General features: G+C 41.1%; 1 protein-coding gene across 6 annotated transcripts in view; it reads left to right on the top strand.

Moving 5' to 3' along the window:
* LOC128687310 (XK-related protein 7) overlaps positions 1 to 26,656 on the top strand; it is a 76,994-nt gene that overhangs the window by 41,780 nt on the left and 8,558 nt on the right. For 5 of the 6 annotated variants that reach the window (XM_070098393.1, XM_070098391.1, XM_070098392.1 and 2 more), the window contains one exon: positions 25,107 to 25,267. The exons of the other annotated variant lie outside the window; for it this stretch is intronic. In XM_070098393.1, coding sequence (XP_069954494.1) covers positions 25,107 to 25,267 — 161 coding nt within the window. The remainder of the gene's footprint in view (positions 1 to 25,106; positions 25,268 to 26,656) is intronic. 6 annotated transcript variants of the gene reach the window in all.

The following is a 26,656-nucleotide window of genomic DNA, read 5'->3' as shown; positions in this document are numbered from 1 at the left end:
TTGGGAGTGGTGAGAACTGAGTGGTTGGAAGTGAGTGGTGGGAACTGAGTGGTGAGAACTGAGTGGTTGGAAGTGAGTGGTTGGAAGTGAGTGGTGAGAACTGAGTGGTTGGAAGTGAGTGGTGGGAACTGAGTGGTGAGAACTGAGTGGTTGGAAGTGAGTGGTGGGAACTGAGTGGTGAGAACTGAGTGATGAGAACTGAGTGGTGGGAACTGAGTGGTTGGAAGTGAGTGGTGGGAACTGAGTGGTGAGAACTGAGTGGTTGGAAGTGAGTGGTGGGAAGTGAGTGGTGGGAAGTGAGTGGTGGGAAGTGAGTGGTGGGAAGTGAGTGGTGGGAAGTGAGTGGTGGGAAGTGAGTGGTGAGAACTGAGTGGTGGGAAGTGAGTGGTTGGAAGTGAGTGGTTGGAAGTGAGTGGTGGGAACTGAGTGGTGGGAAGTGAGTGGTGGGAAGTGAGTGGTGGGAAGTGAGTGGTGGGAAGTGAGTGGTGAGAAGTGAGTGGTTGGAAGTGAGTGGTTGGAAGTGAGTGGTTGGAAGTGAGTGGTGGGAACTGAGTGGTGGGAAGTGAGTGGTGGGAACTGAGTGGTGGGAAGTGAGTGGAGGGAAGTGAGTGGTGGGAAGTGAGTGGTGGGAAGTGAGTGGTGGGAAGTGAGTGGTTGGAAGTGAGTGGTTGGAAGTGAGTGGTTGGAAGTGAGTGGTGGGAACTGAGTGGTGGGAACTGAGTGGTTGGAAGTGAGTGGTGGGAAGTGAGTGGTGGGAACAGAGTGGATGGAACTGAGTGGTTGGAAGTGAGTGGATGGGAGTGGTGGGAACTGAGTGGTTGGAACTGGGTGGTTGGAAGTGAGTGGTTGGAAGCGAGTGGTGGAAACTGAGTAGTGGGAAGTGAGTGGTGGGAAGTGAGTGGTGGGGACTGGGTGGTTGGAAGTGAGTGGTGGGAACTGAGTGATGGGAACTAATTGGTTGGAAGTGAGTGGTGGGAACTCAGTAGTGGGAACTGAGTGGAGGGAACTGAGTGGTGGGAAGTGAGTGGTGGGAAGTGAGTGGCGGTAACTGAGTGGTGGGAAGTGAGTGGTGGGAAGTGAGTGGAGGGAAGTGAGTGGTGGGAACTGAGTGGTTGGAACTGAGTGGCTGGAAGTGAGTGGAGGGAAGTGAGTGGTGGGAACTCAGTGGCTGGAAGTGAGTGGTGGGAACTGAGTGATGAGAACTGAGTGGATGGAACTGAGTGGTTGGAAGTGAGTGGTGGGAACTCAGTGCCTCCCATCCCCTTACACCGTATACGTATATATATATATATATATATATATATATATATATATATATATATATATATATATATATATATATATATATATATATATATATATATATATATATATATATATATATATGTCGTGCCGAATATGTAAAACTGGTCAATTAACAAGAACTAATTTAAAATTAAGTCCTTTCTAAAAATTTCTCTTGTAAGCTTAAAGATATATTTTTTTCATTAATGTTAATGTAAAAATTCATATTTTTTTACACCAAAAGCAACTTAGAAACTTACTTAACCTTAAGATAAGATAAGATAAGATTTCGTTCGGATTTTTAACCCCGGAGGGTTAGCCACCCAGGATAACCCAAGAAAGTCAGTGCGTCATCGAGGACTGTCTAACTTATTTCCATTGGGGTCCTTAATCTTGTCCCCCAGGATGCGACCCACACCAGTCGACTAACACCCAGGTACCTATTTGCTGCTAGGTGAACAGGACAACAGGTGTAAGGAAACGTGTCGAAATGTTTCCACCCGCCGGGAATCGAACCCGGGCCCTCCGTGTGTGAAGCGAGAGCTTTAGCCACCAGGCCACCGGGCCAACAATTTATTTTAGCCTAACCTAACTAAATATATTTTAGATTTGTTTACAATAATTTAATACTAAACAAACACAGTGAAATAAATATTTTTTCGTTAGGTTCAGAATGATTTTGGCGAAATTATTGCATACACAAATTTTCACTTGTCCTATATGGCAAGATGAGCGTTGCTATTTAAGCCAAGATCGCAAGTTCTGCCTATTCGGCACGACATATATATATATATATATATATATATATATATATATATATATATATATATATATATATATATATATATATATAATGTATATATATATATTTTATTTTTTTATTATCACACTGGCCGATTCCCACCAAGGCAGGGTGGCCCACCAAGGTAGGGTGGCCCACCAATGCAGGGTGGCCCACCAAGGCAGGGTGGCCCACCAAGGCAGGGTGGCCCGAAAAAGAAAAACTTTCACCATCATTCACTCCATCACTGTCTTGCCAGAAGGGTGCTTTACACTACAGTTTTTAAACTGCAACATTAACACCCCTCCTTCAGAGTGCAGGCACTGTACTTCCCATCTCCAGGACTCAAGTCCGGCCTGCCGGTTTCCCTGAACCCCTTCATCAATGTTACTTTGCTCACACTCCAACAGCACGTCAAGTATTAAAAACCATTTGTCTCCATTCACTCCTATCAAACACGCTCACGCATGCCTGCTGGAAGTCCAAGCCCCTCGCACACAAAACCTCCTTTACCCCCTCCCTCCAACCTTTCCTAGGCCGACCCCTACCCCGCCTTCCTTCCACTACAGACTGATACACTCTTGAAGTCATTCTGTTTCGCTCCATTCTCTCTACATGTCCGAACCACCTCAACAACCCTTCCTCAGCCCTCTGGACAACAGTTTTGGTAATCCCGCACCTCCTCCTAACTTCCAAACTACGAATTCTCTGCATTATATTCACACCACACATTGCCTTCAGACATGACATCTCCACTGCCTCCAGCCTTCTCCTCGCTGGAACATTCATCACCCATGCTTCACACCCATATAAGAGCGTTGGTGGCTAAAGCTCCCGCTTCACACACGGAGGGCCCGGGTTCGATTCCCGGCGGGTGGAAACATTTCGACACGTTTCCTTACACCTATTGTCCTGTTCACCTAGCAGCAAATAGGTACCTGGGTGTTAGTCGACTGGTGTGGGTCGCATCCTGGGGGACAAGATTAAGGACCCCAATGGAAATAAGTTAGACAGTCCTCGATGACGCACTGACTTTCTTGGGTTATCCTGGGTGGCTAACCCTCCGGGGTTAAAAATCAGAACGAAATCTTATCTTATCTTATCTCATACATTCCCCTCTTTGCCTCCAAGGACAAAGTTCTTTGTCTCCACAGACTCCTAAGTGCACCACTCACTCTTTTCCCCTCATCAATTCTATGATTCACCTCATCTTTCATAGACCCATCCGCTGACACGTCCACTCTCAAATATCTGAATACATTCACCTCCTCCATACTCTCTCCCTCCAATCTGATATTCAATCTTTCATCACCTAATCTTTTTATCCTCATAACCTTACTCTTTCCTGTATTCACCTTTAATTTTCTTCTTTTGCACACCCTACCAAATTCATCCACCAATCTCTGCAACTTCTCTTCAGAATCTCCCAAGAGCACAGTGTCATCAGCAAAGAGCAGCTGTGACAACTCCCACTTTGTGTGTGATTCTTTATCTTTTAACTCCACGCCTCTTGTCAAGTCCCTCGCATTTACTTCTCTTACAACCCCATCTATAAATATATTAAACAACCACGGTGACATCACACATCCTTGTCTAAGGCCTACTTTTACTGGGAAAAAATTTCCCTCTTTCCTACATACTCTAACTTGAGCCTCACTATCCTCGTAAAAACTCTTCACTGCTTTCAGTAACCTACCTCCTACACTTGTAACATCTGCCACATTGCCCCCCTATCCACCCTGTCATACGCCTTTTCCAACTCCATAAATGCCACAAAGACCTCTTTAGCCTAATCTAAATACTATTCACTTATATGTTTCACTGTAAACACCTGGTCCACACACCCCCTACCTTTCCTAAAGCCTCCTTGTTCATCTGCTATCCTATTCTCCGTCTTACTCTTAATTCTTTCAATAATAACTCTACCATACACTTTACCAGGTATACTCAGCAGACTTATCCCCCTATAATTTTTGCACTCTCTTTTATCCCCTTTGCCTTTATACAAAGGAACTATGCATGCTCTCTGCCAATCCCTAGGTACCTTACCCTCTCCCATACATTTATTAAATAATTGCACCAACCACTCCAAAACTATATCCCCACCTGCTTTTAACATTTCTATCTTTATCCCATCCATCCCGGCTGCCTTACCCCCTTTCATTTTACCTACTGCCTCACGAACTTCCCCCACACTCACAACTGGCTCTTCCTCACTCCTACAAGATGTTATTCCTCCTTGCCCTATACACGAAATCACAGCTTTCCTATCTTCATCAACATTTAACAATTCCTCAAAATATTCCCTCCATCTTCCCAATACCTCTAACTCTCCATTTAATAACTCTCCTCTCCTATTTTTAACTGACAAATCCATTTGTTCTCTAGGCTTTCTTAACTTGTTAATCTCACTCCAAAACTTTTTCTTATTTTCAACAAAATTTGTTGATAACATCTCACCCACTCTCTCATTTGCTCTCTTTTTACATTGCTTCACCACTCTCTTAACCTCTCTCTTTTTCTCCATATACTCTTCCCTCCTTGCATCACTTCTACTTTGTAAAAACTTCTCATATGCTAACTTTTTCTCCCTTACTATTCTCTTTACATCATCATTCCCCCAATTGCTCCTCTTCCCTCCTGCACCCACTTTCCTGTAACCACAAACTTCTGCTGAACACTCTAACACTACATTTTTAAACCTACCCCATACCTCTTCGACCCCATTGCCTATGCTCTCATTAGCCCATCTATCCTCCAATAGCTGTTTATATCTTACCCTAACTGCCTCCTCTTTTAGTTTATAAACCTTCTCTCTCTTCCCTGATACTTCTATTCTCCTTGTATCCCATCTACCTTTTACTCTCAGTGTAGCTACAACTAGAAAGTGATCTGATATATCTGTGGCCCCTCTATAAACATGTACATCCTGAAGTCTACTCAACAGCCTTTTATCTACCAATACATAATCCAACAAACTACTGTCATTTTGCCCTACATCATATCTTGTATACTTATTTATCCTCTTTTTCTTAAAATATGTATTACCTATAACTAAACCCCTTTCTATACAAAGTTCAATCAAAGGGCTCCTATTATCATTTACACCTGGCACCCCAAACTTACCTACCACACCCTCTCTAAAAGTTTCTCCTACTTTAGCATTCAGGTCCCCTACCACAATTACTCTCTCTCTTGGTTCAAAGGTTCCTATACATTCACTTAACATCTCCCAAAATCTCTCTCTCTCCTCTGCATTCCTCTCTTCTCCAGGTGCATACACGCTTATTATGACCCACTTCTCGCATCCAACCTTTACTTTAATCCACATAATTCTTGAATTTACACATTCATATTCTCTTTTCTCCTTCCATAACTGATCATTCAACATTACTGCTACCCCTTCCTTTGCTCTAACTCTCTCAGATACTCCAGATTTAATCCCATTTATTTCCCCCCACTGAAACTCCCCTACCCCCTTCAGCTTTGTTTCGCTTAGGGCCAGGATATATATATATATATATATATATATATATATATATATATATATATATATATATATATATATATATATATATATATATATATATATATATATATATATGTATATATATGTATCAAGAGCGGCAGCAGTAGGAAGCCCAGGAGATAAACACTAACATTTTAGTGATAGTAAAACGGAAATAACATCTGAGTTTTATTGTTAGTAGTAATTATCATTATTATTATTTATTGTAAACATTATTATTAATTGCAATTATTACTATTGTTATTATTGTAAATATTAATTACCCGGAGTTTACCCGGAGAGAGTTCCGGGGGTCAACGCCCCCGCGGCCCGGTCTGTGACCAGGCCTCCTGGTGGATCAGCGCCTGATCAACCAGGCTGTTGCTGCTGGCTGCACGCAAACCAACGTACGAGCCACAGCCCGGCTGATCAGGAACTGACTTTAGGTGCTTGTCCAGTGCCAGCTTGAAGACTGCCAGGGGTCTGTTGGTAATCCCCCTTATGTATGCTGGGAGGCAGTTGAACAGTCTCGGGCCCCTGACACTTATTTTATGGTCTCTTAACGTGCTAGTGACACCCCTGCTTTTCATTGGGGGGATGTTGCATCGTCTGCCAAGTCTTTTGCTTTCGTAGTGAGTGATTTTCGTGTGCAAGTTCGGTACTAGTCCCTCTAGGATTTTCCAGGTGTATATAATCATGTATCTCTCCCTCCTGCGTTCCAGGGAATACGGGTTTAGGAACCTCAAGCGCTCCCAGTAATTATTATTATAATTATAATAATTATTATTATTATTATTATTATTATTGTAAATATAAATTGCAATTATTATTATTATTATTATTATTATTATTATTACTTTCAATTTCATTTTTTGACAGAACGTCAAAAGCACAATGACATTTTATTCAGTATATTCATGTGGAAACGCGAAACCCGTAGGGGTCATTACATCTCCTGGCCCTGGGACCCCCTTTGATTACTATGACAGGTGGTTATAAAAGGTGGTTGTTACAATGACAGGTGGTTATAAAAGGTGGTTGTTACAATGACAGATGGTTATGAAAGGTGGTTGTTACAATGACAGGTGGTTATGAAAGGTGGTTATGAAAGGTGGTTGTCACAATGACAGGTGGTTATGAAAGATGGTTGTTACAATGACAGGTGGTTATGAAAGGTCGTTGTTACAATGACAGGTGGTTATGAAAGGTCGTTGTTACAATGACAGGTGGTTATGAAAGGTGGTTGTTACAATGACAGGTTATGAAAGGTGGTTGTCACAATGACAGGTGGTTATGAAAGGTCGTTGTTACAATGACAGGTGGTTATGAAAGGTCGTTGTTATAATGACAGATGGTAATGAAAGGTGGTTGTTATAATGACAGGTGGTTACGAAAGGTGGTTGATACAATGACAGGTGGTAATGAAAGGTGGTTGATACAATGACAGGTGGTTATGAAATGTGGTTGTTACAATGACAGGTAGGTATGAAAGGTGGTTGTTACAATGACAGGTGGTTATGAAAGGTCGTTGTTATGACAGGTGGTAATGAAAGGTGGTTGTTATGACAGGTGGTTACGAAAGGTGGTTGATACAATGACAGGTGGTAATGAAAGGTGGTTGTTACAATGACAGGTGGTTATGAAAGGTGGTTGTTACAAAGACAGGTGGTTATGAAAGGTGGTTGTTACAATGACAGGTGGTTATGAAAGGTGGTTGTTACAATGACAGGTGGTTATGAAAGGTGATTGTTACAATGACAGGTAGTTGTTACAATGACAGGTGGTTATGAAAGGTGGTTGTTACAATGACAGGTGGTTATGAAAGGTCGTTGCTACAATGACAGGTGGTTATGAAAAGTGGTTGTTACAATGACAGGTGGTTATGAAAGGTCGTTGTTACAATGACAGGTGGTTGATACAATGACAGGTAGTTGTTACAATGACAGGTGGTTATGAAAGGTGGTTGTTACAATGACAGGTGGTTATGAAAGGTGGTTGTTACAATGACAGGTGGTTATGAAAGGTGGTTGTTACAATGACAGGTGGTTATGAAAGGTCGTTGTTATAATGACAGGTGGTTATGAAAGGTGGTTGTTACAATGACAGGTAGTTGTTACAATGACAGGTGGTTATGAAAGGTGGTTGTTACAATGACAGGAGGTTATGAAAGGTGGTTGTTACAATGACAGGTGGTTATTGCAGACAGGTGGTTATGAAAGGTGGATGTTACAATGACAGGTGGTTATGAAAGGTGGTTGTTACAATGACAAGTGGTTATGAAAGGTGGTTGTTACAATGACAGGTGGTTATGAAAGGTTGTTGTTACAATGACAGGTGGTTATGAAAGGTGGTTGTTACAATGACAGGTAGTTGTTACAATGACAGGTGGTTATGAAAGGTGGTTTTTACAATGACAGGTGGTTCTTACAATGACAGGTGGTTATGGAAGGTCGTTGTTACAAAGACAGGTGGTTGTTACAATGACAGGTGGTTATGAAAGGTGGTTGTTACAAGGACAGATGGTTATGAAAGGTGGTTGTTACAATGACAGGTGGTTATGAAAGCTCGTTGTTACAATGACAGGTGGTTATGAAAGGTGGTTGTTACAATGACAGGTGATTATGAAAGGTGGTTGTTACAATGACAGGTGATTATGAAAGGTGGTTGTTACAATGACAGGTGGTTATGAAAGGTGGTTGATACAATGACAGGTGGTTATGAAAGGTGGTTGTTACAATGACAGGTGGTTATGAAAGGTGGTTGTTACAATGACAGGTGGTTAAGAAATGTGGATGTTACAATGACAGGTGGTTATGAAAGGTCGTTGTTAGAATGACAGGTGGATATGAAAGGTGGTTGTTACAATGACAGGTGGTTATGAAAGGTGCTTGTTACAAAGAAAGGTGGTTATGAAAGGTGGATGTTACAATGACAGGTGGTTCGTACAATGACAGGTGGTTATGAAAGGTGGTTGTTACAATGACAGGTGGTTATGAAAGGTAGTTGTTACAATGACAGGTGGTTCTTACAATGACAGGTGGTTATGAAAGTTGGTAGTTACAATGACAGGTGGTTCTTACAATGACAGGTGGTTATGAAAGGTGGTTGTTACAATGACAGGTGGTTATGAAAGGTCGTTTTTACAATAACAGGTGGTTCTTACAATGACAGGTGGTTGTGAAAGGTGGTTACAGTGACAGGTGGTTATGAAAGGTGGTTGTTACAATGACAGCTGGTTATGAAAGGTGGTGGTTACAATGACATGTGGTTATGAAAGGTGGTTGTTACAATGACAGGTGGTTATGAAAGGTGGTTGTTCCAATGACAGGTGGTTATGAAAGGTGGACGTTACAATGACAGGTGGTTATGAAAGGTCGTTGTTACAATGACAGGTGGTTATGAAAGGTGGTTGTTACAATGACAGGTGGTTATGAAAGATGGTTGTTACAGTGACAGGTGGTTATGAAAGGTGGTTGTTACAATGACAGGTGGTTATGAAAGGTGGTTGTTGCAATGAGAGGCGGTTATGAAAGGTGGTTGTTACAATGACAGGTGGTTCTTACAATGAGAGGTGGTTATGAACGGTGGTTGTTACAATGACAGGTGGTTATGAAAGGTGGTTGTTACAATGACAGGTGGTTATGAAAGGTGGTTGTTACAATGACAGGTGGTTATGAAAGGTCGTTGTTACAATGACAGGTGGTTCTTACAATGACAGGTGGTTATGAAAGGTGGTTGTTACAATGACAGGTGGTTGTGAAAGGTGGTTGTTACAATGACAGGTGGTTATGAAAGGTCGTTGTTACAATGACAGGTGGTTATGAAAGGTGGTTGTTACAATGACAGGTGGTTATGAAAGGTGGTTGTTACAATGACAGGTGGTTGTGAAAGGTGGTTGTTACAATGACAGGTGGTTATGAAAGGTCGTTGTTACAATGACAGGTGGTTATGAAAGGTGGTTGTTACAATGACAGGTGGTTATGAAAGGTGGCTGTTACAATGATAGGTGGTTATGAAAAGTGGTTGTTACAATGACAGGTGGTTATGAAAGGTCGTTGTTACAATGACAGGTGGTTGATACAATGACAGGTAGTTGTTACAATGACAGGTGGTTATGAAAGGTGGTTGTTACAATGACAAGTGGTTATGAAAGGTGGTTGTTACAATGACAGGTGGTTATGAAAGGTGGTTGTTACAATGACAGGTGGTTATGAAAGGTCGTTGTTATAATGACAGGTGGTTATGAAAGGTGGTTGTTACAATGACAGGTAGTTGTTACAATGACAGGTGGTTATGAAAGGTGGTTGTTACAATGACAGGAGGTTATGAAAGGTGGTTGTTACAATGACAGGTGGTTATTGCAGACAGGTGGTTATGAAAGGTGGATGTTACAATGACAGGTGGTTATGAAAGGTGGTTGTTACAATGACAAGTGGTTATGAAAGGTGGTTGTTACAATGACAGGTGGTTATGAAAGGTTGTTGTTACAATGACAGGTGGTTATGAAAGGTGGTTGTTACAATGACAGGTAGTTGTTACAATGACAGGTGGTTATGAAAGGTGGTTTTTACAATGACAGGTGGTTCTTACAATGACAGGTGGTTATGGAAGGTCGTTGTTACAAAGACAGGTGGTTGTTACAATGACAGGTGGTTATGAAAGGTGGTTGTTACAAGGACAGATGGATATGAAAGGTGGTTGTTACAATGACAGGTGGTTATGAAAGCTCGTTGTTACAATGACAGGTGGTTATGAAAGGTGGTTGTTACAATGACAGGTGATTATGAAAGGTGGTTGTTACAATGACAGGTGATTATGAAAGGTGGTTGTTACAATGACAGGTGGTTATGAAAGGTGGTTGATACAATGACAGGTGGTTATGAAAGGTGGTTGTTACAATGACAGGTGGTTATGAAAGGTGGTTGTTACAATGACAGGTGGTTAAGAAATGTGGATGTTACAATGACAGGTGGTTATGAAAGGTCGTTGTTAGAATGACAGGTGGATATGAAAGGTGGTTGTTACAATGACAGGTGGTTATGAAAGGTGCTTGTTACAAAGAAAGGTGGTTATGAAAGGTGGATGTTACAATGACAGGTGGTTCGTACAATGACAGGTGGTTATGAAAGGTGGTTGTTACAATGACAGGTGGTTATGAAAGGTAGTTGTTACAATGACAGGTGGTTCTTACAATGACAGGTGGTTATGAAAGTTGGTAGTTACAATGACAGGTGGTTCTTACAATGACAGGTGGTTATGAAAGGTGGTTGTTACAATGACAGGTGGTTATGAAAGGTCGTTTTTACAATAACAGGTGGTTCTTACAATGACAGGTGGTTGTGAAAGGTGGTTACAGTGACAGGTGGTTATGAAAGGTGGTTGTTACAATGACAGCTGGTTATGAAAGGTGGTGGTTACAATGACATGTGGTTATGAAAGGTGGTTGTTACAATGACAGGTGGTTATGAAAGGTGGTTGTTCCAATGACAGGTGGTTATGAAAGGTGGACGTTACAATGACAGGTGGTTATGAAAGGTCGTTGTTACAATGACAGGTGGTTATGAAAGGTGGTTGTTACAATGACAGGTGGTTATGAAAGATGGTTGTTACAGTGACAGGTGGTTATGAAAGGTGGTTGTTACAATGACAGGTGGTTATGAAAGGTGGTTGTTGCAATGAGAGGCGGTTATGAAAGGTGGTTGTTACAATGACAGGTGGTTATGAAAGGTCGTTGTTACAATGACAGGTGGTTATGAAAGGTGGTTGTTACAATGACAGGTGGTTCTTACAATGAGAGGTGGTTATGAACGGTGGTTGTTACAATGACAGGTGGTTATGAAAGGTGGTTGTTACAATGACAGGTGGTTATGAAAGGTGGTTGTTACAATGACAGGTGGTTATGAAAGGTCGTTGTTACAATGACAGGTGGTTCTTACAATGACAGGTGGTTATGAAAGGTGGTTGTTACAATGACAGGTGGTTGTGAAAGGTGGTTGTTACAATGACAGGTGGTTATGAAAGGTCGTTGTTACAATGACAGGTGGTTATGAAAGGTGGTTGTTACAATGACAGGTGGTTATGAAAGGTGGCTGTTACAATGATAGGTGGTTATGAAAGGTGGTTGTTACAATGACAGCTGGTTATGAAAGGTGGTTGTTACAATGACATGTGGTTATGAAAGGTGGTTGTTACAATGACAGGTGGTTATGAAAGGTGGTTGTTACAATGACAGGTGGTTATGAAAGGTGGACGTTACAATGACAGGTGGTTAAGAAAGGTCGTTGTTACAATGACAGGTGGTTATGAAAGGTGGTTGTTACAATGACAGGTGGTTATGAAAGATGGTTGTTACAATGACAGGTGGTTATGAAAGGGGGTTGTTACAATGACAGGTGGTTATGAAAGGTGGTTGTTGCAATGAGAGGTGGTTATGAAAGGTGGTTGTTACAATGACAGGTGGTTATGAAAGGTCGTTGTTACAATGACAGGTGGTTAAGAAAGGTGGTTGTTACAATGACAGGTGGTTCTTACAATGAGAGGTGGTTATGAACGGTGGTTGTTACAATGACAGGTGGTTATGAAAGGTGGTTGTTACAATGACAGGTGGTTGTTACAATGACAGGTGGTTATGAAAGGTCGTTGTTACAATGACAGGTGGTTCTTACAATGACAGGTGGTTATGAAAGGTGGTTGTTACAATGACAGGTGGTTGTGAAAGGTGGTTGTTACAATGACAGGTGGTTATGAAAGGTCGTTGTTACAATGACAGGTGGTTATGAAAGGTGGTTGTTACAATGACAGGTGGTTATGAAAGGTGGCTGTTACAATGATAGGTGGTTATGAAAGGTGGTTGTTACAATGACAGGTGGTTATGAAAGGTGGTTGTTACAATGACAGGTGGTTGTTACAATGACAGGTGGTTATGAAAGGTGGTTGTTACAATGACAGGTGGTTATGAATGGTGGTTGTTACAATGACAGGTGGTTTTGAAAGGTGGTTGTTACAATTACAGGTGGTTATGGAAGGTCGTTGTTACAATGACAGGTGGTTACGAAAGGTGGTTGTTACAATGACAAGTGGTTATGAAAGGTGGTTGTTACAATGACAGGTAGTTATGAAAGGTCGTTGTTACAATGACAGGTGTTTATGAAAGGTGGTTGTTACAATGACAGGTGGTTGTTACAATGACAGGTGGTTATGAAAGGTGGTTGTTACAATGACAGGTGGTTATGAATGGTGGTTGTTACAATGACAGGTGGTTTTGAAAGGTGGTTGTTACAATTACAGGTGGTTATGGAAGGTCGTTGTTACAATGACAGGTGGTTACGAAAGGTGGTTGTTACAATGACAGGTGGTTATGAAAGGTGGTTGTTACAATGGCATGTGGTTATGAAAGGTGGTTGTTACAATGACAGGTGGTTATGAAAGGTGGTTGTTACAATGACAGGTGGTTATGAAAGATGGTTGTTAGAATGACATGTGGTTATGAAAGGTCGTTGTTACAATGACAGATGGTTGTTACAATGACAGGTGGTTATGAAAGGTGGTTGTTACAATGGCAGGTGGTTATGAAAGGTGGTTGTTACAATGACAGATGGTTGTTACAATGACAGGTGGTTATGAAAGGTGGTTGTTACAATGATAGGTGGTTATGAAAGGTGGTTGTTACAAGGACAGGAGGTTATGAAAGGTGGTTGTTACAATGATAGGTGGTTATGAAAGCTCGTTGTTACAATGACAGGTGGTTATGAAAGGTGGTTGTTACAATGACAGGTGATTATGAAAGGTGGTTGTTACAATGACAGGTGTTTATGAAAGGTGGTTGTTACAATGACAGGTGGTTATGAAAGGTGGTTGTTACAATGACAGGTGGTTGATACAATGACAGGTGGTTATGAAAGGTGGTTGTTACAATGACAGGTGGTTATGAAAGGTGGTTGTTACAATGACAGGTGGTTAAGAAATGTGGATGTTACAATGACAGGTGGTTATGAAAGGTCGTTGTTAGAATGACAGGTGGTTATGAAAGGTCGTTGTTAGAATGACAGGTGGATGTGAAAGGTGGTTGTTACAATGACAGGTGGTTATGAAAGGTGGTTGTTACAATGAAAGGTGGTTATGAAAGGTGGATGTTACAAAGACAGGTGGTTCGTACAATGACAGGTGGTTATGAAAGTTGGTAGTTACAATGACAGGTGGTTCTTACAATGACAGGTGGTTATGAAAGGTGGTTGTTACAATGACAGGTGGTTATGAAAGCTCGTTTTTACAATAACAGATGGTTCTTACAATGACAGGTGGTTATGAAAGGTGGTTACAGTGACAGGTGGTTATGAAAGGTGGTTGTTACAATGACAGGTGGTTATGAAAGGTGGTTGTTACAATGACATGTGGTTATGAAAGGTGGTTGTTACAATGACAGGTGGTTATGAAAGGTGGTTGTTACAATGACAGGTGGTTATGAAAGGTGGTTGTTACAATGACAGGTGGTTATGAAAGATGGTTGTTACAATGACAGGTGGTTATGAAAGGTGGTTGTTACAATGACAGGTGGTTATGAAAGGTGGTTGTTGCAATGAGAGGTGGTTATGAAAGGTGGTTGTTACAATGACAGGTGGTTATGAAAGGTCGTTGTTACAATGACAGGTGGTTATGAAAGGTGGTTGTTACAATGACAGGTGGTTCTTACAATGAGAGGTGGTTATGAACGGTGGTTGTTACAATGACAGGTGGTTATGAAAGGTGGTTGTTACAATGACAGGTGATTATGAAAGGTGGTTGTTACAATGACAGGTGGTTATGAAAGGTCGTTGTTACAATGAGAGGTGGTTCTTACAATGACAAGTGGTTATGAAAGGTGGTTGTTACAATGACAGGTGGTTGTTACAATGACAGGTGGTTATGAAAGGTCGTTGTTACAATGACAGGTGGTTATGAAAGGTGGTTGTTACAATGACAGGTGGTTATGAAAGGTGGCTGTTACAATGATAGGTGGTTATGAAAGGTGGTTGTTACAATGACAGGTGGTTATGAAAGGTGGTTGTTACAATGACAGGTGGTTCTGAAAAGTGGTTGTTACAATGACAGGTAGTTATGAAAGGTCGTTGTTACAATGACAGGTATTTATGAAAGGTGGTTGTTACAATGACAGGTGGTTGTTACAATGACATGTGGTTCTTACAATGACAGGTGGTTATGAAAGGTGGTTGTTACAATGACAGGTGGCTATGAAAGGTGGTTGATACAATGACAGGTGGTTATGAAAGGTGGTTGTTACAATGACAGGTGGTTATGAAAAGTCGTTGTTACAATGACAGGTGGTTATGAAAGGTGGTTGTTACAATGACAGCTGGTTATGAAAGGTGGTTGTTACAATGACAGGTGGTTATGAAAGGTGGTTGTTACAATGACAGGTGGTTATGAATGGTGGTTGTTACAATGACAGGTGGTTTTGAAAGGTGGTTGTTACAATCACAGGTGGTTATGGAAGGTCGTTGTTACAATGACAGGTGGTTACGAAAGGTGGTTGTTACAATGACAGGTGGTTGTTACAATGTCAGGTGGTTATGAAAGGTGGTTGTTACAATGACAGGTGGTTATGAAAGATGGTTGTTACAATGACATGTGGTTATGAAAGGTCGTTGTTACAATGACAGATGGTTGTTACAATGACAGGTGGTTATGAAAGGTGGTTGTTACAATGGCAGGTGGTTATGAAAGGTGGTTGTTACAATGACAGGTGGTTATGAAAGATGGTTGTTACAATGACATGTGGTTATGAAAGGTCGTTGTTACAATGACAGATGGTTGTTACAATGACAGGTGGTTATGAAAGGTGGTTGTTACAATGACAGGTGGTTATGAAAGGTGGTTGTTACAAGGACAGGTGGTTATGAAAGGTGGTTGTTATAATGACAGGTGGTTATGAAAGCTCGTTGTTACAATGACAGGTGGTTATGAAAGGTGGTTGTTACAATGACAGGTGATTATGAAAGGTGGTTGTTACAATGACAGGTGTTTATGAAAGGTGGTTGTTACAATGACAGGTGGTTATGAAAGGTGGTTGTTACAATGACAGGTGGTTGATACAATGACAGGTGGTTATGAAAGGTGGTTGTTACAATGACAGGTGGTTATGAAAGGTGGTTGTTACAATGACAGGTGGTTAAGAAATGTGGATGTTACAATGACAGGTGGTTATGAAAGGTCGTTGTTAGAATGACAGGTGGATATGAAAGGTGGTTGTTACAATGACAGGTGGTTATGAAAGGTGGTTGTTACAATGAAAGGTGGTTATGAAAGGTGGGTGTTACAATGACAGGTGGTTCGTACAATGACAGGTGGTTATGAAAGGTGGTTGTTACAATGACAGGTGGTTATGAAAGGTAGTTGTTACAATGACAGGTGGTTCTTACAATGACAGGTGGTTATGAAAGTTGGTAGTTACAATGACAGGTGGTTCTTACAATGACAGGTGGTTATGAAAGGTGGTTGTTACAATAACAGGTGGTTATGAAAGGTCGTTTTTACAATAACAGGTGGTTCTTACAATGACAGGTGGTTATGAAAGGTGGTTACAGTGACAGGTGGTTATGAAAGGTGGTTGTTACAATGACAGGTGGTTATGAAAGGTGGTTGTTACAATGACATGTGGTTATGAAAGGTGGTTGTTACAATGACAGGTGGTTATGAAAGGTGGTTGTTACAATGACAGGTGGTTATGAAAGGTGGACGTTACAATGACAGGTGGTTATGAAAGGTCGTTGTTACAATGACAGGTGGTTATGAAAGGTGGTTGTTACAATGACAGGTGGTTACGAAAGATGGTTGTTACAATGACAGGTGGTTATGAAAGGTGGTTGTTACAATGATAGGTGATTATGAAAGGTGGTTGTTGCAATGAGAGGTGGTTATGAACGGTGGTTGTTACAATGACAGGTGGTTATGAAAGGTGGTTGTTACAATGACAGGTGGTTATGAAAGGTGGTTGTTACAATGACAGGTGGTTATGAAAGGTCGTTGTTACAATGACAGGTGGTTCTTACAATGACAGGTGGTTATGAAAGGTGGTTGTTACAGTGACAGGTGGTTGTGAAAGGTGGTTGTTACAATGACAGGTGGTTATGAAAGGTAGTTGTTACAATGACAGGTGGTTATGAAAGGTGATTGTTACAATGACAGGTGGTTATGAAAGGTGGCTGTTACAATGATAGGTGGTTATGAAAGGTGGTTGTTACAATGACAGGTGGTTATGAAAGGTGGTTGTTACAATGACAGGTGGTTCTGAAAAGTGGTTGTTACAATGACAGGTAGTTATGAAAGGTCGTTGTTACAATGACAGGTGGTTATGAAAGGTGGTTGTTACAATGACAGGTGGTTGTTACAATGACATGTGGTTCTTACAATGACAGGTGGTTATGAAAGGTGCTTGTTACAATGACAGGTGGCTATGAAAGGTGGTTGATACAATGACAGGTGGTTATGAAAGGTGGTTGTTACAATGACAGGTGGTTATGAAAAGTCGTTGTTACAATGACAGGTGGTTATGAAAGGTGGTTGTTACAATGACAGGTGGTTATGAAAGGTGGTTGTTACAATGACAGGTGGTTATGAATGGTGGTTGTTACAATGACAGGTGGTTTTGAAAGGTTGTTGTTACAATCACAGGTGGTTATGGAAGGTCGTTGTTACAATGACAGGTGGTTACGAAAGATGGTTGTTACAATGACAGGTGGTTATGAAAGGTGGTTGTTACAATGGCAGGTGGTTATGAAAGGTGGTTGTTACAATGACAGGTGGTTATGAAAGATGGTTGTTACAATGACAGGTGGTTATGAAAGGTCGTTGTTACAATGACAGGTGGTTATAAAAACATAAGAACGAAGGAACACTGCAGAAGGCCTACTGGCCCATGCGAGGCAGGTCCAAGTCTCCTACCGGCTTAAGCCAATGCACCCAACTTAGTCATGTCAGGTCACATTGACTTAAGGGAGGAATACGGCAACCGACCTGGTAGCACAAGCTATCAGGTCCAACTCACACCCACCCACATCCACTCATGTATTTATCCAACCTATTTTTAAAGCTACACAACGTTCTGGCCTCTATAACTGTACTCGGGAGTTTGTTCCACTCATCCACAACTCTATTACCAAACCAGTACTTTCCTATATCCTTCCTGAATCTGAATTTTTCCAACTTAAAACCATTGCTGCGAGTCCTGTCTAGGCTAGATATTTTCAGCACACTATTTACATCCCCTTTATTTATTCCTGTCTTCCATTTATACACCTCAATCATATCCCCCCTAATTCTACGTCTTTCTAGAGAATGCAGATTCAGGGCCCTTAGTCTATCCTCATAGGGAAGGTTTCTGATACATGGGATCAACTTTGTCATCCTCCTTTGTACATTTTCCAGAGAATTTATATCCATTCTGTAATACGGTGACCAAAACTGTGCAGCATAATCTAAATGAGGCCTAACCAAGGATGTATAGAGTTGAAGAACAACCTGAGGACTCCTATTATTTATGCTTCTTGATATGAAGCCAAGGATTCTATTAGCTTTATTGCGAACACTTATGCACTGTTGTCTTGGTTTCAGATTACTGCTAACCAGGACTCCTAAATCTTTTTCGCAATCCGTAATATTAAGATCTACATTTAGTTTATATGTGGCATGGTTATTGTCCTGTCCAACATTTAGAACTTTGCATTTGTCTATATTAAACTGCATCTGCCACTTCTCCGACCACTGCATCAGTCTATTCAAATCTTCCTGGAGTGCTCGAATGTCCTCGTCAGAATGAATTCGACGGCCTATTTTGGTGTCATCGGCAAACTTGCCGATGTCGCTCTTTATGCCCTCATCTATGTCGTTTATGTAGATTGTGATCAGCAGGGGGCCCAACACTGACCCCTGTGGAACACCGCTCGTGACGCTTCCCCACTCTGATTTCTCCCCATTTATGCAAACTCTCTGCTGCCTATTTGTCAACCATGCCTCTATCCAGGAAAAAATTTCTCCTCCTATTCCATGTGCCTTAATTTTCCTCAATAGTCTCTGATGTGGGACCCTGTCAAAAGCCTTACTGAAGTCCATATACACAATATCATATTCATTACCATGATCTACCTCCTCAAATACCTTAGTGAAAAAAGTTAATAAATTCGTAAGGTAGGAACGCCCCTTCATAAAACCATGCTGAGATTCATTGATTAATTTATGCTTTTCAAGGTGGCTACGAACTGCCTCGGCAATTATTGATTCCATAAATTTTCCCACTATGGAGGTTAGGCTTATTGGTCTATAGTTCGAAGCTAAAGACCTGTCACCTTATGAAAGGTCGTTGTTACAATGACAGGTGGTTATGAAAGGTGGTTGTTACAATGACAGGTGGTTATGAAAGGTGGTTGTCACAATGACAGGTGGTTATGAAAGGTCGTTGTTACAATGACAGGTGGTTATGAAAGGTCGTTGTTACAATGACAGAAGGTTGTTACAACGACAGGTGGTTATGAAAGGTCGTTGTTACAATGACAGGTGATTATGAAAGGTGGTTGTTACAATGACAGGTGGTTATGAAAGGTGGTTGTCACAATGACAGGTGGTTATGAAAGGTCGTTGTTACAATGACAGGTGGTTATGAAAGGTCGTTGTTATAATGACAGGTGGTAATGAAAGGTGGTTGTTATAATGACAGGTGGTTACGAAAGGTGGTTGATACAATGACAGGTGGTAATGAAAGGTGGTTGTTACAATGACAGGTGGTTATGAAAGGTGGTTGTTACAATGACAGGTGGTTATGAAAGGTGGTTGTTACAAAGACAGGTGGTTATGAAAGGTGGTTGTTACAATGACAGGTGGTTATGAAAGGTGGTTGTTACAATGACAGGTGGTAATGAAAGGTCGTTGTTACAATGACAGGTGGTTATGAAAGGTGATTGTTACAATGACAGGTAGTTGTTACAATGACAGGTGGTTATGAAAGGTGGTTGTTACAATGACAGGTGGTTATGAAAGGTCGTTGTTACAATGACAGGTGGTTATGAAAGGTGGTTATTACAATGACAGGTGGTTATGAAAGGTCGTTGTTACAATGACAGGTGGTTATGAAAGGTGGTTGTTACAATGACAGGTAGTTGTTACAATGACAGGTGGTTATGAAAGGTGGTTGTTACAATGACAGGTGGTTATGAAAGGTGGTTGTTACAATGACAGGTGGTTATGAAAGGTCGTTGTTACAATGACAGGTGGTTATGAAAGGTGGTTGTTACAATGACTGGTAGTTGTTACAATGACAGGTGGTTATGAAAGGTGGTTGTTACAATGACAGGTGGTTATGAAAGGTGGTTGTTACAATGACAGGTGGTTCTTACAATGACAGGTGGTTATGAAAGGTCGTTGTTACAAAGACAGGTGGTTCTTACAATGACAGGTGGTTATGAAAGGTGGTTGTTACAAGGACAGGTGGTTATGAAAGGTGGTTGTTACAATGACAGGTGGTTATGAAAGGTCGTTGTTACAATGACAGGTGGTTATGAAAGGTGGTTGTTACAATGACAGGTGATTATGAAAGGTGGTTGTAACAATGACAGGTGTTTATGAAAGGTGGTTGTTACAATGACAGGTGTTTATGAAAGGTGGTTGTTACAATGACAGGTGTTATGAAAGGTGGTTGATACAATGACAGGTGGTTAAGAAATGTGGATGTTACAATGACAGGTGGTTATGAAAGGTCGTTGTTACAATGACAGGTGGATATGAAAGGTGGTTGTTACAATGGCAGGTGGTTATGAAAGGTGGTTGTTACAACGAAAGGTGGTTATGAAAGGTGGATGTTACAATGACAGGTGGTTCTTACAATGACAGGTGGTTATGAAAGGTGGTTGTTACAATGACAGGTGGTTATGAAAGGTAGTTGTTACAATGACAGGTGGTTCTTACAATGACAGGTGGTTATGAAAGTTGGTAGTTACAATGACAGGTGGTTGTTACAATGACAGGTGGTTATGAAAGGTGGTTGTTACAATGACAGGTGGTTATGAAAGGTCGTTCTTACAATAACAGGTGGTTCTTACAATGACAGGTGGTTATGAAAGGTGGTTGTTACAATGACATGTGGTTATGAAAGGTGGTTGTTACAATGACAGGTGGTTATGAAAGGTGGTTGTTACAATGACAGGTGGTTATGAAAAGTGGACGTTACAATGACAGGTGGTTATGAAAGGTGGTTGTTACAATGACAGTTGGTTATGAAAGGTGGTTGTTACAATGACAGGTGGTTATGAAAGATGGTTGTTACAATGACAGGTGGTTATGAAAGGTGGTTGTTACAATGACAGGTGGTTATGAAAGGTGGTTGTTGCAATGAGAGGTGGTTTTGAAAGGTTTTTGTTACAATGACAGGTGGTTATGAAAGGTGGTTGTTACAATGACAGGTGGTTATGAAATGTGGTTGTTACAATGACAGGTGGTTCTTACAATGACAGGTGGTTATGAAAGGTGGTTGTTACAATGACAGGTGGTTATGAAAGGTCGTTGTTACAATGACAGGTGGTTATGAAAGGTGGTTGTTACAATGACAGGTGGTTCTTACAATGAGAGGTGGTTATGAAAGGTGGTTGTTACAATGACAGGTGGTTATGAAAGGTGGTTGTTACAATGACAGGTGGTTATGAAAGGTGGTTGTTACAATGACAGGTGGTTCTTACAATGACAGGTGGTTATGAAAGGTCGTTGTTACAATGACAGGTGGTTCTTACAATGACAGGTGGTTATGAAAGGTGGTTGTTACAATGACAGGTGGTTGTGAAAGGTGGTTGTTACAATGACAGGTGGTTATGAAAGGTGGTTGTTACAATAACAGGTGGTTATGAAAGGTGGTTGTTACAATGACAGGTGGTTGTTACAATGACATGTGGTTCTTACAATGACAGGTGGTTATGAAAGGTGCTTGTTACAATGACAGGTGGCTATGAAAGGTGGTTGATACAATAACAGGTGGTTATGAAAGGTGGTTGTTACAATGACAGGTGGTTATGAAAAGTCGTTGTTACAATGACAGGTGGTTATGAAAGGTGGTTGTTACAATGGCAGGTGGTTATGAAAGGTGGTTGTTACAATGACAGATGGTTGCTACAATGACGGGTGGTTATGAAAGGTGGTTGTTACAATGACAGGTGATTATGAAAGGTGGTTGTTACAATGACAGGTGGTTATAAAAGGTGGTTGTTACAATGACAGGTGGTTATAAAAGGTGGTTGTTGCAATGGCAGGTGGTTATGAAAGTTCGTTGTTACAATGACAGATGGTTGTTACAATGACAGGTGATTATGAAAGGTGGTTGTTACAATGACAAGTGGTTATGAAAGGTCGTTGTTACAATGACAGGTGGTTATGAAAGGTGGTTGTTACAATGACAGGTGGTTATGAAAGGTGGTTGTTACAATGACAGGTGGTTATGAATGGTGGTTGTTACAATGACAGGTGGTTTTGAAAGGTGGTTGTTACAATCACAGGTGGTTATGAAAGGTCGTTGTTACAATGACAGGTGGTTACGAAAGGTGGTTGTTACAATGACAGGTGGTTATGAAAGGTGGTTGTTACAATGGCAGGTGGTTATGAAAGGTGGTTGTTACAATGGCAGGTGGTTATGAAAGGTGGTTGTTACAATGACAGATGGTTGCTACAATGACGGGTGGTTATGAAAGGTGGTTGTTACAATGACAGGTGATTATGAAAGGTGGTTGTTACAATGACAGGTGGTTATGAAAGGTGGTTGTTACAATGACAGGTGGTTATAAAAGGTGGTTGTTGCAATGGCAGGTGGTTATGAAAGTTCGTTGTTACAATGACAGATGGTTGTTACAATGACAGGTGATTATGAAAGGTGGTTGTTACAATGACAAGTGGTTATGAAAGGTCGTTGTTACAATGACAGGTGGTTGTTACAATAACAGGTGGTTACGAAGGGTGGTTGTTATGACTGGTGGTTATGAAAGGTGGTTGTTACAATGACAGGTGGTTATGAAAGGTCGTTGTTACAATGACAGATGGTTGTTACAGTGACAGGTGGTTACGAAGGGTGGTTGTTAAAATGACAGGTGGTTATGAAAGGTGGTTGTTACAATGACAGGTGGTTATGAAAGGTCGTTGTTACAATGACAGATGGTTGTTACAATGACAGGTGGTTATGAAGCTGGTTGTTACAATGACAGGTGGTTATGAAAGGTGGTTATGAAGCTGGTTGTTACAAAGACAGGTGGTTATGAAACATGGTTGTTACAATGACAGGTGGTTATGAAAGGTGGTTGTTACAAAGACAGGTGGTTATGAAAGGTCGTTGTTACAATGACAGGTGGTTATAAAAGGTGGCTGTTACAATGACAGGTGGTTATGAAAGGGGATTGTTACAATGACAGATGGTTGTTACAATGACAGGTGGTTGTTACAATGACAGGTGGTTATGAAAGGGGGTTGTTACAATGACAGGTGGTTATGAAAGGTGGCTGTTACAATGACAGATGGTTGTTACAATGACAAGTGGTTATGAAAGGGGGTTGTTACAATGACAGATGGTTGTTACAATGACAGGTGGTTATGAAAGGTGGTTGTTACAATGACAGGTGGTTATGAAAGGGGGTTGTTACAATGACAGGTGGTTATGAAAGGTGGCTGTTACAATGACAGATGGTTGTTACAATGACAGGTGGTTATGAAGCTGGTTGTTACAATGACAGGTGGTTATGAAAGGTGGTTGTTATGACAGGTGGTTATGAAGCTGGTTGTTACAATGGCAGGTTATGAAACATGGTTGTTAAAATGACAGATGGTTATGAAAGGTGGTTGTTACAATGACAGGTGGTTATGAAAGGTCAATGTTACAATGACAGATGGTTGTTACAATGTCAGGTGGTTTTGAAAGGTGGTTGTTACAATGACAGGTGGTTATGAAAGGTCGTTGTAACAATGACAGATGGTTGTTACAATGACAGGTGGTTATGAAAGGTGGTTGTTACAATGACAGATGGTTGTTACAATGACAGGTGGTTATGGAAGGTGGTTGTTACAGTGACAGATGGTTATAATGACACGTGGTTATGAAAGGTGGTTGTTACAATGACAGGTGGTTATGAAAGGGGGTTGTTACAATGACAGGTGGTTATGAAAGGTGGCTGTTAGAATGACAGGTGGTTATGAAAGGTGGCTGTTAGAATGACAGGTGGTTATAAAAGGTGGTTGTTACAATGACAAGTGGTTATGAAAGGTAGTTGTTACAATGACAAGTGGTTGTTACAATGACAGGTGGTTATGAAAGGGGGTTGTTACAATGACAGGTGGTTATGAAAGGTGGTTGTTACAATGACAGGTGGTTGTTACAATGACAAGTGGTTATGAAAGGGTGTTGTTACAATGACAGGTGGTTATAAAAGGTGGTTGTTACAATGACAGGTGGTTATGAAAGGTAGTTGTTACAATGACAGGTGATTGTTACAATGACAGGTGGTTATAAAAGGTGGTTGTTACAATGACTGGTGGTTATGAATGGCAGTTGTTACAATGACAAGTGGTTGTTGCAATGACAGGTGGTTATGAAAGGTGGTTGTTACAATGACAGGTGGTTGTTACAATAACAGGTGTTTATTATGAAAGTTAGTTATGATAGGTTGTAATTACAAGACCCCTGGCTGTCTTCAAGACCCCTGGCTATCTGTACAGAGAACTTTCACAGCACGTATAAGTACGATAAAGAACCTAAATTACTGGAAACAGTTGGAGTCCCTGATTTGTACTCCCTAGCATGTAGGTGAGAAAGATACATGATAATATACACTTGCAAAATCCTAGAGGGACTAGTCCCAGGTCTCCATGCGGAAATCACTCCCTACGAATGCAAAAGACTCAGCAGGAGATGCAACATTTCCCTAATGAAAACAGGGGCACAATTAGTACGCTAAGACACAACACAATAAGTGTCAGGGGCCCAAGACTGTTCAACTGCCTCCCAGCATATCTAAGAGGGATTACCAATAGATCTCTGACTGTTTTCAAGACCCCAGGTTACCTTCAAGATCCCTGGCTGTCTTCAAAACCCCTGGCTGTCTTCAAGACCACTGGCTGTCTTCAAGACCCCTGGTTGTCTTCAAGACCCCTGGCTGTCTTCAAGACCACTGGCTGTCTTCAAGACCCCTGGCTGTCTTCAAGAACCCTGGCTGTCTTCAAGACCCCTGGCTGTCTTCAAGAACCCTGGCTGTCTTCAGGAGGGAGGTGGACAGACACAAAGTCAGTACCTGACCAGCTGGGCTGTGGGTCCTACGTTGGTTTATGTGCGGCCGGCTTTAACAGCCTGGTTGATCAGGCCCTGATCCACCATGAGGCCTGGTCATGGACTGGGCCACGGGGGCGTTGACCCCCGGAACACCAGGTATAACAGGTAGTTGCTACAGTGACAGATGGTTGTTAGAATGACAGGTAGTTGTTACAATAACAGGTGGTTGTAACAATGACAGGTGGTTGTTATCCTTGCAGCTGGTGATCTGGTGTTCCATCATCTTCTACGTGGCTGACCTGTGTCTGGACTTGTGGGTCTGTGCTGCACACTTCGATGCTAAGAAGCCCAAGTCTGGCTGGTTCATCTTCTTCTGTATCCTCCTTCCCAACCTCTATGCTGGCTACAAGTCTCTACAATGGTTAGTTACTACTGCTACTACTGCTGCTGTTACTATTTCTGTTGCTACTACTATTACTACTGTTGCTACTACTGCTACTACTACTGTTGCTACTACTATTACTACTGTTGCTACTACTATTACTACTGTTGCTACTACTGCTACTACTACTGTTGCTACTACTATTACTACTACTACTACTATATCCTCCTACCCAACCTCTATGCTGGCTACAAATCTCTACAATGCAAACAAATAAAATTTATTTCTTTGCATGGTTACATTGAGGTTATGAAATTACAATAATGAGTTGCGGTACAAAGAGAGACACTATCATGCCTGGGCATTATGGACATACTTAATTTAATGCCTTACAGACTACTTAATACTAAAGAAATTGATCATAGTTTGCTTAAGTTGTATATCTTTTTTTTATTTATAGTAGACAGTAAATTTACTCCATTTACAATAGTTTCAATAATAAATATTGAAATTATATTATGGGAATATAAAATTGTGAGTTGTTGGAAGTAGTTTACAGTATGAGAATACTACAATTGGGTATAAGGCAGTATTGTTTTGGGTTGGTATTTATAATAATGTATGAACTTTGGGTGCCTAGATTTGAAGTTCTAAGATTTAGGTAATTGGGAGATTTTTGGTAAAGTTAAATATATTGAGTATTGAGTATTCAGTTTAGGGTGAGTAAGTGGTTTTTGAGAAGAGCCTTAAATTGGTGATTAGACCGGGTTAATTTAGTTTTTACTGGTAATGAATTCCAAATTTTGGGGCCCTTTATGTGCATAGAATTTTTACACAGTGAGATATGGACACGGGATACATCAGAAAGAGATCTGTATCTTGTGTCGTGGTCGTGTGTCCTGTTAAGGTTGGTGAGGAGAAGTTTGAGTGGAGGGTTTATGTTTATGTGTATTGTTCTATGTATGTAGTAGACACATAAATAAGTATGGATGTTCTTTATGGTGAGCAGATTTAGACTTTTTGAATATTGGTGGAATATGCTGTCATGAGTGGGAATTTGTTATCATTCTGACTGCATCCTTTTGCTGGGTTATTAGTGGTCTTAGGTGATTTAATATTGTTGATCCACATGCACAAATTCCATAGGTGAGATAAGGGTAGATGAGTGAATGATACAGTGCAAGGAGTGGTTAGTTACTAGTGCTACTATTGTTGCTACTACTACTACTAAGATAAGAGTTGTTGGGATTTTTAACCCCGGAGGGTTAGCCACCCAGGATATGCCAAGAAAGTCAGTGCATCATAGAGGAGTGTCTGTCTTATTTCCATTGTGGTCCTCAGTCTTATCCCCCAGGATGCCACCCACACCAGTCGACTAACACCCAGGTACCTACTTGCTAGGTGAACAGGGCAACAGGTGTCAATGGT

The sequence above is a fragment of the Cherax quadricarinatus genome, chromosome 62 (genome assembly GCF_038502225.1).
Source record: "Cherax quadricarinatus isolate ZL_2023a chromosome 62, ASM3850222v1, whole genome shotgun sequence".
Lineage (NCBI taxonomy): Eukaryota > Metazoa > Arthropoda > Malacostraca > Decapoda > Parastacidae > Cherax > Cherax quadricarinatus.
The sequence above is the reverse complement of the archived record's forward strand: the minus strand, read 5'-3'. Positions and strand labels throughout refer to the sequence as shown.